At 43.9% G+C, this 14,059-nt stretch overlaps 1 protein-coding gene across 1 annotated transcript in view; it reads right to left on the bottom strand.

Moving 5' to 3' along the window:
* The window catches only part of DISC1 (DISC1 scaffold protein), a 440,648-nt gene that overhangs the window by 313,052 nt on the left and 113,537 nt on the right, over positions 1–14,059 (bottom strand). The window contains 1 exon segment of the mRNA XM_066360151.1: positions 2,085–2,139. Within this exon segment, the coding sequence (XP_066216248.1) occupies positions 2,085–2,139 (55 nt within the window).

Below are 14,059 nucleotides of genomic sequence, written 5' to 3'. Positions count from 1 at the left end.
GTCATATCAAACACACACTTATAAATACCATCTGTGTTATGCACATGACACCTACCTACTCACTTCTGAGACTCAGATTTGTTCAGATTACATATGCTATGATACTCAATAAACCCAAACCCAAGAGCCCTCCCACATTTTAATTCTACACAGAAATTACAATGCACCTGATAAGTGGCACATATTTATAGGTGGAAATACAGGAGAAGGAATATTTCTACCACTTGCCCATCCTCACCTCCCTGTGGCTCCACCTGGAAGTCACAGCAGCAGACATTGACAGCAGACATGAATACTAGTGGGTGACATCGCTGTGACTTACTAGGCGGAAATTCAGGTCTGCTCTCTTAACACTTCCCCTCCTGCTTCACAATAAATTGGTAGAGTAAGTCAGCCTCCCTTGTCCCTGCAGTTGGGCTGGGGTTGGAGGCAGGGGGCAGGGAGGGGTGGTCTCAGCCCCACTTAGCAGTGGAACCTAAATAAACACCCTTTACCTGAGTCCTGCCTGAGGATGCAGGTTGGCTCATCCCACCTTTCCTTAGGAAGTTGAGAAGTTCTCTGGGAAGGCCCAGCAGGTTTCAAGCTTTCCAGGACCCTGGGTCCAATGCCGTTTTTTTTGTTTTTGTTTTTGTTTTTTTGTATTTTTCCGAAGCCAGAAACGGGGAGGCAGTCAGACAGACTCCCGCATGCACCCAACCGGGATCCACCCGGCATGCCCACCAGGGGGCAATGCTCTGCCCTTCTTGGGCATCGCTCTGCCGCAATCAGAGCCATTCTAGTGTCTGAGACAGAGGCCACAGAGCCATCCTCAGTACCCGGGCAAACTTTGCTCCAATGGAGCCTTGGCTGCGGGAGGGGAAGAGAGAGACAGAGAGGAAGGAGAGGGGGAGGGGTGGAGAAGCAGATGGGAGCTTCTCCTGTGTGCCCTGGCCAGGAATCGAACCCGGGACTCCTGCACGCCAGGCCGACGCTCTACCACTGAGCCAACCGGCCAGGGCCCCCAATGCCGTTTTGTGAACAAGACTTAACCCTAACAGGAAGCTCTCCTTTCTGCATAATAGCTTAGCAAATTGCTGCTCTGTGGTCTGCTTTTTAGCAAAATCATTTAATGCTGTTTTCAGGAATGAATTAGACACCAAAACTGGGAGGAGGGCCAGAGCAGCTGGAGAGATTTCTGTCAACAGCACAGCCCCAGTCTTGGCTGAGCTGTGGACCACAAGGCCCCTGGCAGGTCCTCCTGATCTTATTCCCTGGGCACTGAGAACAACGTGGCCAGTGGACTCCTTCCAGGCCAGTGGACTGGTCTGCTTTACTGTCTGTTCAGAAATCTGTTCTTTTCACCTTGTAACCATTCTATAACTACCCCTGGTTCCCAGACCTAATGACAAATAATATATTATTTATACCCAGTTCTCTGCGCCACTCTCAGTGATAATTCCAAGTAATTGCTCCTGTTTCTTTCTGTCAATAACTCAGTTGGGTATAACCATCCCTACAGGGAAGGGTTCTGTTCTGTATACAGTGGTCATTCTGACCAACCAGGACACAGCTATTTAGTTGGGTTGACTATGCTTTGCTGGGGCCTGATGAAGAACTGCTCTATCTCTACACAAACCACACCTGATATGAAGTATGACTGCCAGATAAAATAGGCAGTATGACTTTCAAATCAATTTGAAAACTTTACAAAATAATCACCTACTACTGTACCATTTCTGCATGTTTGTAAAGAACCAGAGCCCCACTCTCCTGGGAGAAAAAGTCGTTACTTTCACACACCAGTCCAATATTGAAAGTCTTTAAGCAAAGGCATTTAGTGACTGTGCACAACAGTGGTCACTGTCCCTCCCCAATACTGACTGCTCCTTCTGACGCAAAGACCACACTAGCCAATGCCAGAAGGACTGCAAGCCATGGCCCCCACCATGAGCCATCCTAGGCTGGGCTCACTCGGCTCAGCAGTTGGCTGAGAACAAGTTTGCAAAGTCTGAAAAGCCCAGGTGTCCTCTGTACCCAACATGAAATGAAGTCAGAAGAAAACTTCAGCAACGTCCTTAGAAAATGCATCTTAAAAAGGCACTTACCTTCTCAGTGATTTCTTTAAGTGACAAGTTGAGGGGTTTTATCCTTTCCTGGAGGCTAGAAGAATTAGAAAGAGAACATTGGTCTTCTTGGTATCACAGTCCAATCCACCCCTTGTGAGAACGCGGGAAAACAGTGCAACTGCGTCACCCCAATGGCTAGGAAACCATGGGAAAGACGATGCCAAATGGATTCCATTTGACTATGGAGTCAATATGCTGCTGGAAGAAAATTGTCCCTCCCTAATTATGCTCTATTTAGGCCAATAGTAAAATCTGTTATTGTTTCCATAAGGCACATCTATTGATAAGGAGAAGAAACAACACAATGTGCTCCCGGCAACAGAGAATTAAAATTTACATTCCTGTAATTATCTTCCAAAAACAATGGTCTACACAGAATGGCACTCCACAGGTAGGTGAACTAGCTGATCTGCTTGTGTATACTCTGCAATTCAACAGATCTGTCCTGAACACCTTATGTGTTTAGCAGGGAGATGGAACCGAAAGGGCACACAAGTATCTAAAGTAGACCTAAAATAGAATTCCCTTAGCCTTTAGGCTCTTCCCTGTCTCTTTCTTCCCTTAATTCTGTTCACCTTGACACATTCACGTATTCATGTGATTTCTCTTCCCCCCTCCATTAGAAGTTCTACAATTGCAGCAACTGTCTATTGTATTCATTCCAGTATCCTCAGTGCTTAAAACAATTCCTGGAGCTTAGAAGTAGGCACTCAGTCAATATCTACAGAATGAATGAATGAAACCAAAACTCAGATTGTATTTTCAGCATTGTTATCTAATGGAAAAGAGTACATGCAGATAATCAAGTATAATAAAAGCAAGAGGAAAACATTACTATTAGGGAAATAGAAGCCCAATGCTAGGTTCAAACTGTTACATAACAACTGTCACAAGCAGAGTATTGTCCCGAGGTGAGTGATGGAGACAATAACTTGTGCAGTGATGCAGAAACTAGGGGGTTGGTGGGGAAAGTACTGGAAGAGGTGGAAAGAACTCAGCCTCAAAGGAAAAAGGAGGAAATATGAAATTTCAGGACAGAGCTGAATCCAACTGGACCAAATGGTTCACAGAGGTCAGTTGTTGAGAGAGACAGTGAAGAGGGCAGTGACTATTTCTAATGGAGAGGGAGTTGGGAAGAGCAGGAGTGGGATGTCTTTCTGTATCCATAATGTTTGTTTATTTGGGAAAATAAATGGGGAAATGCTAATGTTTGTTTCATCTCCGTGGGAGATAAATGAGTAACCGACCTATTTTTCACTGTGTTTGGAATATTTACAATTAAAACGAACACCAAGGACAATCTATAGTCAGTGTTGAAGGCCGGCTAAGAATTTGAGCTTTATCCTGCAGTCAATGGGCAATCATTCTATGTTTGAGCAGGAGAGCTACAAGATAGATATGAGTTTTTCTGGAAGTTAACTGGGCAGCACTGAAAGATGACTTAGAGGACACTCTGATGTCATGAACCAGCAGGCACCTTCAGCAAAAGCCGGATCAGGAGGTCCAAGTGCCTGCAGAGGGAGGGAGTCAGGAAGGGGAGGAAGGAGTGGGGTCCTTGGCTATGCTGATGCTGTAGAGCAATGAGCACATCTGACCTGGAGCTATCGTGGATCCACTTGTCCAGAAGCACATTCATTGTTCCAATTTCTACTGGGCGCCTAGTAAGTTAGGAACATGGAACCTGTAGACCTGGTTCTTGCCATCAGCAACAGCCAATCATGAGCTCAAAAGGGGAATAAAAAGTTACAGGTATAGAAGAGCAGTGGTCACTTGCTTGAACAGTGAGCTGGAAAAGGGAGGTCAGGCATTCTGGGGTAAGTGTGGTGGGTCAGCACATGGCAGGCGTTGCAAAGAGCCAATTAGTGTTCTTCCACTGTAAGAACTGGCTCTGAATGTCATCACCTCCATCAACTGTGATTTCTGAGCACAAGCTACCTCGTTCCAATTGCAAATCCCCTGGAACTGGTGTGGGCCCATTCGAACCAATGTCACCACTACTGCAGACCGACATCCACCAGAGGAAGGGGTCCCCATGGCACTGAAGTCAGCCAGACACAAGAGGTGAGAGCTGATAAACAAGGAAGGCATGGGACAGCAGATTTTGCTGAATTCAGGAGTCACAACATGATAAAATCAGTGCGCTCAACTGAGACAGTAGGAAACAGCATGCAGAATCCCACCCAGAGAATTCCAGACACCAGCTGGCTGGAGACTGGACCTCTTGAAGGGAGGTAAGTCTGAGTGGCTGCTAATATAGAAAGTGGGGAGAAGACCAAGCCACTTGAGATGTTGGGGAGAGAAGGACAGAGGTGTCAAAGATGGGCCTGTGTCCATCCTGCTTCTGATTCTAGCAGCAGCTCTGTGCTGCTGACATCTGCTCTCCAGACTCAAAACCTTGGCAGACCATTGGGAGTCCATCCAACTAATAATTTCAACCATGTTTCACCACAACATGGATCCTGTATGAGCATTTCATAGTATTTTATAAATAGGTGCTCCCAACCACACACAAAGACTAGTCCATGCATTAATAATTAAGACAGATAGGTCGTGGGTTCACTACTGACCCTGAAAACTTAGCCGACCAACATCTTCAGCAAATGCCCTATGGGCCAAGCACCACCTTCTGGGGTTGACACAATTCATGAGTCTTGGCTCAGCTCTGGCCTTTTCCAGGAAAGAAAACTGGTCTCCTCTCAGAAATCCATGTTAGAGCAGGGAGGCAGTGAGGCAGATAATTGAATGCATTGTTTTATATTTGATCTGATTTATATTTAATTTATTTAATTTATGCTATATTACTTTTTGCAGTAGATTTACCTGCCTAATTATGTTTTGCTCAGGCTAATATTAACATTAGTTGAATCCCTGGGGTAGACACGGAATGAAAGCAGCAGGGGGCAGAAGAATATGAATAATCTAGACACCACCACACCATGGTTTTCAAGCTATTTTTAGGAGAACTATTTAAACAAAGTTTTATATGGGATTGTAATGTATAAAATAGATAACAGGGGATCTGTTCTGATTGAGGTGGGGCGTCTGGCCTAGGGCAAAATGATGTCACATGGACCCCAAACTCTTAATGCTACCTCCATCACACTGTGACCCCCAAACCATGATTCCAGAAACAAAAATACAAATGAAAATCACCAAATTAGATGAGTTAAATGTTTATAAATAAAAGTTGTATGTACATCAATGATTACAATGAATCCCTGTGTTTCTTTCAAGTTTGCATATTGTTATGACAAATAGGCTCTGTCATCTTGGATCAAATTACACTGTGCTCTAGGAACACATAAATTGTCTCCACAAATTAGCAGATACTGTTGGAACATGTACACAGGCCTAATTGACTCAAATAAGTATCTTTATTCAAAGCAGCTACACTGGGAATGATAGTGTTAAACATTTATTGAGCATTTGCTGTATATTGGGCATGCTTCTATATTCCTTACATAGATTAGATGCTCAAAACTCTATAAGTATTTAGATTTTGAGACAAGAAAACTCAGTCAAGGAGGGAGCTGAATAACTTTCCCAGGGTTAACCAGCTGATAAATGGTTAAATGATAACCCAGGCAGCCCAGGTATCTGTTCTCCAAACACTAACTATTCTACCTCTCTTGGGAGGTCTGTATTTACTTGAAATATGCTGTCAATGTCCAGACTGAGATTTAGAATTTTATATTAGAATTATGTAAAACTTACAATATAATAAATAGCATTATTTATAAATGCACATTTTTCTTTACTCACCAACAGGTGTTAAAATCAGATGAACAAATTTCACCTTCAACCAATGAAGCCTCAGGAAAGTTGCGACAACTGACGAGAAATTGCTACAGAGAAAGCACGCGGCGGCAGGGTGGCCTGGCTGGTGGCAGGGACGGAAGCCCAGCACAAAGGGGTCTAGCAAAGGTTGCTGGTTTCCCCTCCACTCAACTCATTATGTTGGTGTCCTCAGAGTGGGACCTCATTTGGAGATGATGGCATTATAGAAATATTAAGTTAAAGTGAGGTTATTAGATGGGCCTTACTCCAGTATGACATGTGTCCTTATAAAAAGGAAAAATATGAACACAGAACACAGATATGGACACACACAGAGGGAAGATGACATGAAGAGTCACAGGGAAAATAAAGTCATCTGCAAGCCCCAGAGAGGGGCCTACCACTGATCCCTCCCTCACAGCCCTCAGAAGCAACCAGCCCTGCCAACACCTTGATCTTGAACTTCCAGCCTCCAGATCTGTAAGAATACATATTTTGATGCTTACACTATCAGTCTGTGGCACTATGTTACAGCAGCCATAGCAACCTTATATAGGTGGGATTTTTTTCAATTTTTAATAGAACGATTAGTAGTGTTATTAAGATCCTACATGCTGATGCTCCAGGATCCAAGAAAACAAAGTCACTATTCTCTATGGAAGCAGATAGATGACAGAGGACATGACGACTTTTATTTGCTTCAGACTAACAGAGAGTTTCAACCCACCAATGGGACACAGAGCCACTACAGCAACAAGTCTGAGCGCAACGAAAACATTCTGGTCTGCTGCATAGGAGTAAGGATTCTGAGGGGTGGCTATGAAAATATTTCACTTGAGAATGTCTTTGATTTTTCTTAATGACTCATAACCCAATGGTTAGCATAGGAGCTCACATAATATGCCTTTGTGTCAGGTTAGGAATAAAAAGGAGCCCCTTAAATATTCCTCAGTATCACAGGAAGAATGCTACCATGGATGTCAAAAATACCAGCAATAAAAACTCAATTTGGGAAAGGACAAACTGCTTTTCAACAATAATTAGAAGTGAAAATGAACTGAATTCAATCACAGTAACTAATCTAAATAGTACAAGCCAAGACTTGGTCAAGGGCCAGAAGGAGACATTCATGTGGGACAATGTCAGCCTGACAGTTTGGGTTCAATGACTCAGGGTGAGAAATAGCTCTCAGGAAAACAGTCCAACCAATGAACCCCCTCTATAGCTACCAGTCTGGCCCAGGCCATGGGCACCCTGCTCTGGAACGCTGCAGTGGTCTCTGAACTGGTCCCCTGCTTTTTCCCTCACCTCTCTACAGTCTATTCTCAAGACTGTATAGCCAGAATGAGCCTTCTCAAGCATGTCCAGTATAACGTCACTGCTCTGCTCTGCTCTCATAAGAGCGAAGTCCACAGGGCCAGCACACCCACCTCCCACCACACCTCTGACCACCTGTCTGAATGGCCTCCGTAACTCGCTCCACCCTCCACAGAGGCCTCCTGACAGTTCTTGATTCTCCCTTGGCTGGCATGGGCCCCTCTGCCTGGGAGCCCCCCACCCTGGGACACGTGGGACCAACACTCCCTCCTACCTGCAATTCCTTGCTCTAATCCAGGGGTCTCAAACTCAACTCAGCATGTGGGCCGCAGAGCAAGATCACAGCCTTTCGGCGGGCCGCAGAGCAAGATCACAGCCGTAGGGCGGGCCGCAGAGCAAGATCACAGCCGTTCGGCGGGCCGCACTAGGTCTACAAAAGGCAACTGTTACGCAACACTTTTCTCACTGCAGTTGAAAACAAAAAAAAAGCAGTACAACAAGCATAATCGTACATGCAGTTTACTCAGTGTCACAAAACGACCAGAAACTGTAGTTCGCATCACAACTGCTGTTAACTAAACTAATATCTAGCTAGGATGCTAGAGAAATGAAAAATACAAGTAGGCCCCTAGGCTTACTTAATTTTATCCAAAATATTTTGAACTTCGTGGATTAGTCTGCGGGCTGCACAAAATTGTTTGGCGGGCCGCACACGGCCCACGGGCCGCAAGTTTGAGACCCCTGCTCTAATCTACCCTCTTGGGGAGGAGACCAGCCTGACTGCTCCATTTAAAACTGAAAACTTCATATTCTCTCCTATGTTTCCCCCACTACATTCACTACCTGTGATCCTACTATTTAACTTACTTATTTATTATGGTTATTGCTTATTCCTGCCTTCTCCCACTGGAAGGAAAGCCCCACGGGGCAGGAATCTGTCCTGGAGAAGTCCCTGGCACACAGTGGGCACTTGATTAATGTTTGACTAAAGACTGAGGCACCCTCTTGTCTTCTAAGGAGGAGTTGGGGCGCACTGGGAGCATCTCCCCTCTACGAGAGACATGTTCACACCACAGGGTGGTGACGGGCTGCGTCTCCATCCCCACATCCTACCACCGTCCAACATGAGTGAGGACTCAAGACCATCTCTTTTTGACCGTATGCTGTCAGTGGAGCTTCGTGTGAGAAGAAAAAGGTTAAAAACTCAGTCTGCTCAGTAAGATCTCCTCTCCTCTTTTGACAGTCCATCTCTTAGAAGTCTTCCTCTCTTGGATTTACCTATTTTGAATGGCCTCTGTCCATAGATTGTGTATGGGTTGAATTGTGCCCCTCTAAAATTCATTTGGTGAAGTCTTTTACCATATGAGACGGTGTAATTGCCAACGTAATTATTTAAGGCAAAGCTGTTAGAATGGGCCCTACTTCAATATAAGAAGTAGGGATTCTCATAAGGAGGAGAAATTTGGACTCAGAAACACACACAGAGGGAAGACAGTGTGAAGAGACACAGAAGACGGCCGTCCACAAGCCAGGAGAGAGCCTTGGAACAGGTCCTTCCAGCAAGGCCCTCAGAAGGAGACAGCCTTGCCGACACCTTGATCTTGAATGTCTCACTGGGATAGAAGTCAGTGTTTAAGCCACCCATCTGTGGGATGCTGTTATAGTGGCTATAACAAACTAACATGCACTAGCATGGGAAGGGAGACACGTGGGGAACTGGAGCGCTGGAGGTAAGGGCCCGACTGAAAAGGGCACGCAGGGCCTCGGCCTGAAGCCTGCCTCCAGCCAGTGCCTGGAAGTCCTCACTGCCAGCATGCTACCAAAGCCAGACGGCCACTATGTAAAGTTTAGAATTGGTGATTGTGCTTAGAGGTAATCTTCCTCAAAGGCTGAGAGCTGCATTCAGTGTCTATTTAGTTAGACAACCCTATACCCCAGTCAAATAGTAACTAACAAATGTTTACTGTTTCCCCAGAAGCTATCACTTAGGCATAACTCAACGGCCTATAACAAACTTGAATTTGTACCCTCTCTTAGTAATAATATTTTCAATACTGCCATAGTTTCAGGCATTAGAAGGCGCTGCCCTAACGCTCCTTACCTGGCCCTCCTTACTCTTGGGGTAAAACGTCTGTGGGTCCAACACATATTCCCACCCAGAGTGGGTTCAGGAAGCCAAGACCAGAAGTGCCTCCCAAAGAACTGAGAGCCTGCCTTCCACCAGGGCCTCCCCTCAGGCCATCCCCTCCTGAGGGTGGGCCGCACCGCCATGAGCTCACCTACAGGCCCAAGCAGTGGTCAAGCAGTGGCTGTTTTGAACATGTGGATATTTCTTGATGTGCAGGCCCATCACAGTGCAGGACAGATCCTGGATGAGAAGACAAGGCCAGCAGGTCTACTGGTCCTCTTCCTCTGGGCCACATGTGTAAAGGGGCCTGGACGAACTGCACTGTGCTCACATCTTAGAGAAACTCCCTCTCACCCTGCATGCCCTTCTGCTGTTTGCTGTGCTTCCTCCCACCACAGCCACAACCACCAGCAGCCCAGCCACAACCACCCTCAGCACCAGAGTCACACCAGGATGCCAACTGTGAGCCTCGGAAGAGAAAATGCCTTGGATGCTTATGAATGCTAGTGACTCTCAGAGAATCCCAGCACCACTCACTAACTTTCTGTAAGACTTCGAACAAGGCACTTCCTGCTGGGACCTGGTTTCCTCACCTGCAAAGTGAGCAAGTCAGACCAGGTTGGGTTTTTTTTCTTTTTTTAATTTTTATTTATTGATTTTAGTGAGAGAAGAAAGAGAGAGAGACAGAAACATCGAACTATTCCTATATGAGCCCTGACCGGGGATTGAACTGGCAACCTCTGCACTTTGAGAAGTGCTCTAAGGACCAGGTTATTTCTAAAAAGCTTCTAGTCCTACCATGCAAGATTCTCTTACTAATATTAATTTATGTGTAGAGATTTAGAGACTCCAAAAAAACACATAGGTTATAGATAACCTTAGTGACAGAGGCAGACATAGGACATTGCTGTCATTTTTATAAGCAAGGAAGAGTTTTTCAGCCCTCAGAATTGAGTTGTGCAGAAAGTCTGATGTCTGCTGGCATTTGCTTCTGGTCTGTGCACACATGGTCTTATACTAAAATCTTACTTTAGCATTAAAAAAAAACAAGCTATGGGAAAGGGAAATTACCAGTTTTGTCTCCAACAGCCTTCTCCTTGCCCTTGCTTCATTCCCAGTTCCGTATTGTGTCTTGTTGAGTAAAAATAAGTTTAAGAGTGAGAGATTGTGGCCCTGGCCGGTTGGCTCAGCGGTAGAGCATCGGCCTGGCGTGCGGGGGACCCGGGTTCGATTCCAGGCCAGGGCACATAGGAAAAGCACCCATTTGCTTCTCCCCCCCCCCTCCTTCCTCTCTGTCTCTCTCTTCCCCTCCCACAGCCAAGGCTCCATGGGAGCAAAGATGGCCCGGGCACTGGGGATGGCTCTGTGGCCTCTGCCCCAGGCGCTAGAGTGGCTCTGGTCACGGCAGAGCGACACCCCGGAGGGGCAGAGCATCGCCCCCTGGTGGGCAGAGCGTCGCCCCTGGTGGGCGTGCCGGGTGGATCCCGGTCGGGTGCATGCGGGAGTCTGTCTGACTGTCTCTCCCCGTTTCCAGCTTCAGAAAAATACAAAAAAAAAAAAAAAAAAAAAAAAAAGAACGAGAGATTGTAACTAAAGCAAAGTAGAAATTACATATAGGGCAAAATGACAGCTACCCTAGCAGAGGCGCTACTTGGGTTTTATAGTTAAAAAAAAATACATTGACATTAATAACCTTGCCAATTACTGCTCGGTCCTCTAACCTTCTGTCGGGGGCAAGTGGTTAAGAAAATGACAGTAAAAACAGCTTTAGGAAATGCAAGATTTTATCTCCTTGGCCTTTTTCCTTCCTTGAACCGTTCTCTCCTCACAACTGATAATGTCACATGTCACCAGTGGGACATACACAGGGCAGAGAAAAAAAATGCCAAGAATTCCTCCCGGCTTCATATGATCTTGTAAAGGCACATATATTTGTCAGGAGCAAGCCATTCCACATGGCAGTCAAGGCCGTCCAGCTAAGACATTTACTCTTGGGACAGTTGAAGCTCCAGCACCTCCACTGGCCATCCTTGCCACCTTGACCCAGCACAGAATCTCTGTCCAGTTCAGAGTGGAACGGAGCATGACAGGCACACACATATGCTCTGTCACCCAGCTAGCCCTTCTTTCAGGGATCTTGGGGAGAACAAAATATAATGATTTAAAAAGTCATGCATACAAATAACCATTCTTTTATTAGAGTCAGAAAATATTTTAGAGTAATCTGAAGCACAGAATTTGTAACTAAGATAAAGTAAATACATTTGACATCTTCCTCCAGTCTAATCTAAAGAGATAAAATAAAAGTGTTAACATAGGCAGGTAGCTATATATTCATCGGGAAAGAGAGCAAAGGGAGTTAAACATTATATTTAATAAAACTTGGGAAGCCTGCTTCAGTAATAAGCTTCAGCATCCCATTTAGCTAAATTTGCTAGGAGGCTAAAGTAGTCATAGGCAGGACAGACAGAAATGAGACACTGAATAACTGTGAACACCTTCTATTTCAACCCTGAATAAATCTTACGGCAAAAGCCTAAGCTTCTCCATGTATGTTTTGTTTTTTGTTTTTTTTTTAAATAAATTTTTATTAATGGTAATGGGATGACATTAATAAATCAGGGTACATATATTCAAAGAAAACATGTCTAGGTTATTTTGTCATTAAATTATGTTGCATACCCCTCACCCAAAGTCAGATTGTCCTCCGCCACCGTCTATCTAGTTTTCTGTGCCCCTCCCCCTCCCCCTAACTCTCTCCCACCCTCCCTCCCATGTCCTCCCTCCCCCCACCCCTGGTAACCACCACACTCTTGTCCATGTCTCTTACTCTCGTTTTTATGTTCCACCAAAGTATGGAATCATATAGTTCTTGATTTTTTCTGATTTACTTATTTCACTCCGTATAATGTTATCAAGTTCCCACCATTTTGCTGTAAATGATCTGATGTCATCATTTCTTATGGCTGAGTAGTATTCCATAGTGTATATGTGCCACATCTTCTTTATCCAGTCTTCTATTGAAGGGCTTTTTGGTTGTTTCCATGTCTTGGCCACTGTGAACAGTGCTGAAATGAACATGGGGCTACATGTGTCTTCACGTATCAATGTTTCTGAGGTTTTGGGGTATATACCCAGTAGAGGGATTGCTGGGTCATAAGGTAGTTCTATTTGCAGTTTTTGAGGAACCACCATACTTTCTTCCATAATGGTTGTACTACTTTACAGTCCCACCAAGAGTGAATGAGGGTTCCTTTTTCTCCACAGCCTCTCCAACATTTGCTATTACCCGTCTTGTTGATAATAGCTAATCTAACTGGGGTGAGGTGGTATCTCATTGTAGTTTTGATTTGCATTTCTCTAATAACTAATGAATCTGAGCATCTTTTCATATATTTGTTGGCCATTTGTATCTCTTCCTGGGAGAAGTGTCTGTTCATGTCCTCTTCCCATTTTTTTATTGGATTGTTTGTTTGTTTGTTGTTGAGTTTTATGAGTTCTTTGTAAATTTTGGATATTAGGCCCTTATCTGAGCTGTTGTTTGAAAATATCATTTCCCATTTAGTTGGCTGTCTGTTTATTTTGATATCAGTTTCTCTTGCTGAGCAAAAACTTTTTATTCTGATGTAGTCCCATTCATTTATCTTTGCCTTTACTTCTCTTGCCATTGGAGTCAAGTTCATAAAATGTTCTTTAAAACCCAGGTCCATGATTTTAGTACCTATGTCTTCTTCTATGTACTTTATTGTTTCAGGTCTTATATTTAGGTCTTTGATCCATTTTGAATTAATTTTAGTACACGGGGACAGGCTGTAGTCCAGTTTCATTCTTTTGCATGTGGCTTTCCAGTTTTCCCAACACCATTTGTTGAAGAGGCTTTCTTTTCTCCATTGTGTGTTGTTAGCCCCTTTATCAAAGATTATTTGACCATATATATGTGGTTTTATTTCTGGGCTTTCTATTCTGTTCCATTGGTCTGAGTGTCTATTTTTCTGCCAATACCACGCTGTTTTGATTATCGTGGCCCTATAATATAGATTAAAGTCAGGTATTGTAATGCCCCCAGCTTCATTCTTTTTCCTTAGGATTGTTTTGGCTATTCGAAGTCTTTTATAGTTCCATATAAATCTGATGATTTTTTGTTCCATTTCTTTAAAAAATCTCATAGGAATTTTGATGGGAAATGCATTAAATTTGTATATTGCTTTGGGTAATATGGCCATTTTGATTATATTTATTCTTCCTATCCAAGAACAAGGAATATTTTTCCATCTCATTGTATCTTTTTCGATTTCCCTTAACAATGCTTTGTAATTTTCATTATAAAGGTCCTTTACATTCTTTGTTATGTTTATTCCTAGGTATTTTATTTTTTTTGTTGCAATCGTGAAGGGGATTATTTTTTTAAGTTCATTTCCTAATATTTCATTGTTGGCATATAGAAAGGCTATGGACTTTTGTATGTTAATTTTGTATCCTGCGACCTTACTGTATTGGTTTATTGTTTCTAATAATCTTTTTGTGGAGTCCTTTGGGTTTTCGATGTATAGGATTATATCATCAGCAAAAAGTGATACCTTTACTTCTTCTTTTCCGATATGGATGCCTTTTATTTCTTTGTCTTGTCTGATTGCTCTGGCCAGAACTTCTAGCAACATGTTAAATAAGAGTGGAGAGAGTGGACAACCCTGTCTTGTTCCTGATTTAAGGTAGAAAGTCCTCAGTTTTATGC

Source organism: Saccopteryx leptura, chromosome 1 (genome assembly GCF_036850995.1).
Source record: "Saccopteryx leptura isolate mSacLep1 chromosome 1, mSacLep1_pri_phased_curated, whole genome shotgun sequence".
NCBI lineage: Eukaryota > Metazoa > Chordata > Mammalia > Chiroptera > Emballonuridae > Saccopteryx > Saccopteryx leptura.
This window is presented reverse-complemented; position numbering and strand designations above follow the sequence as displayed.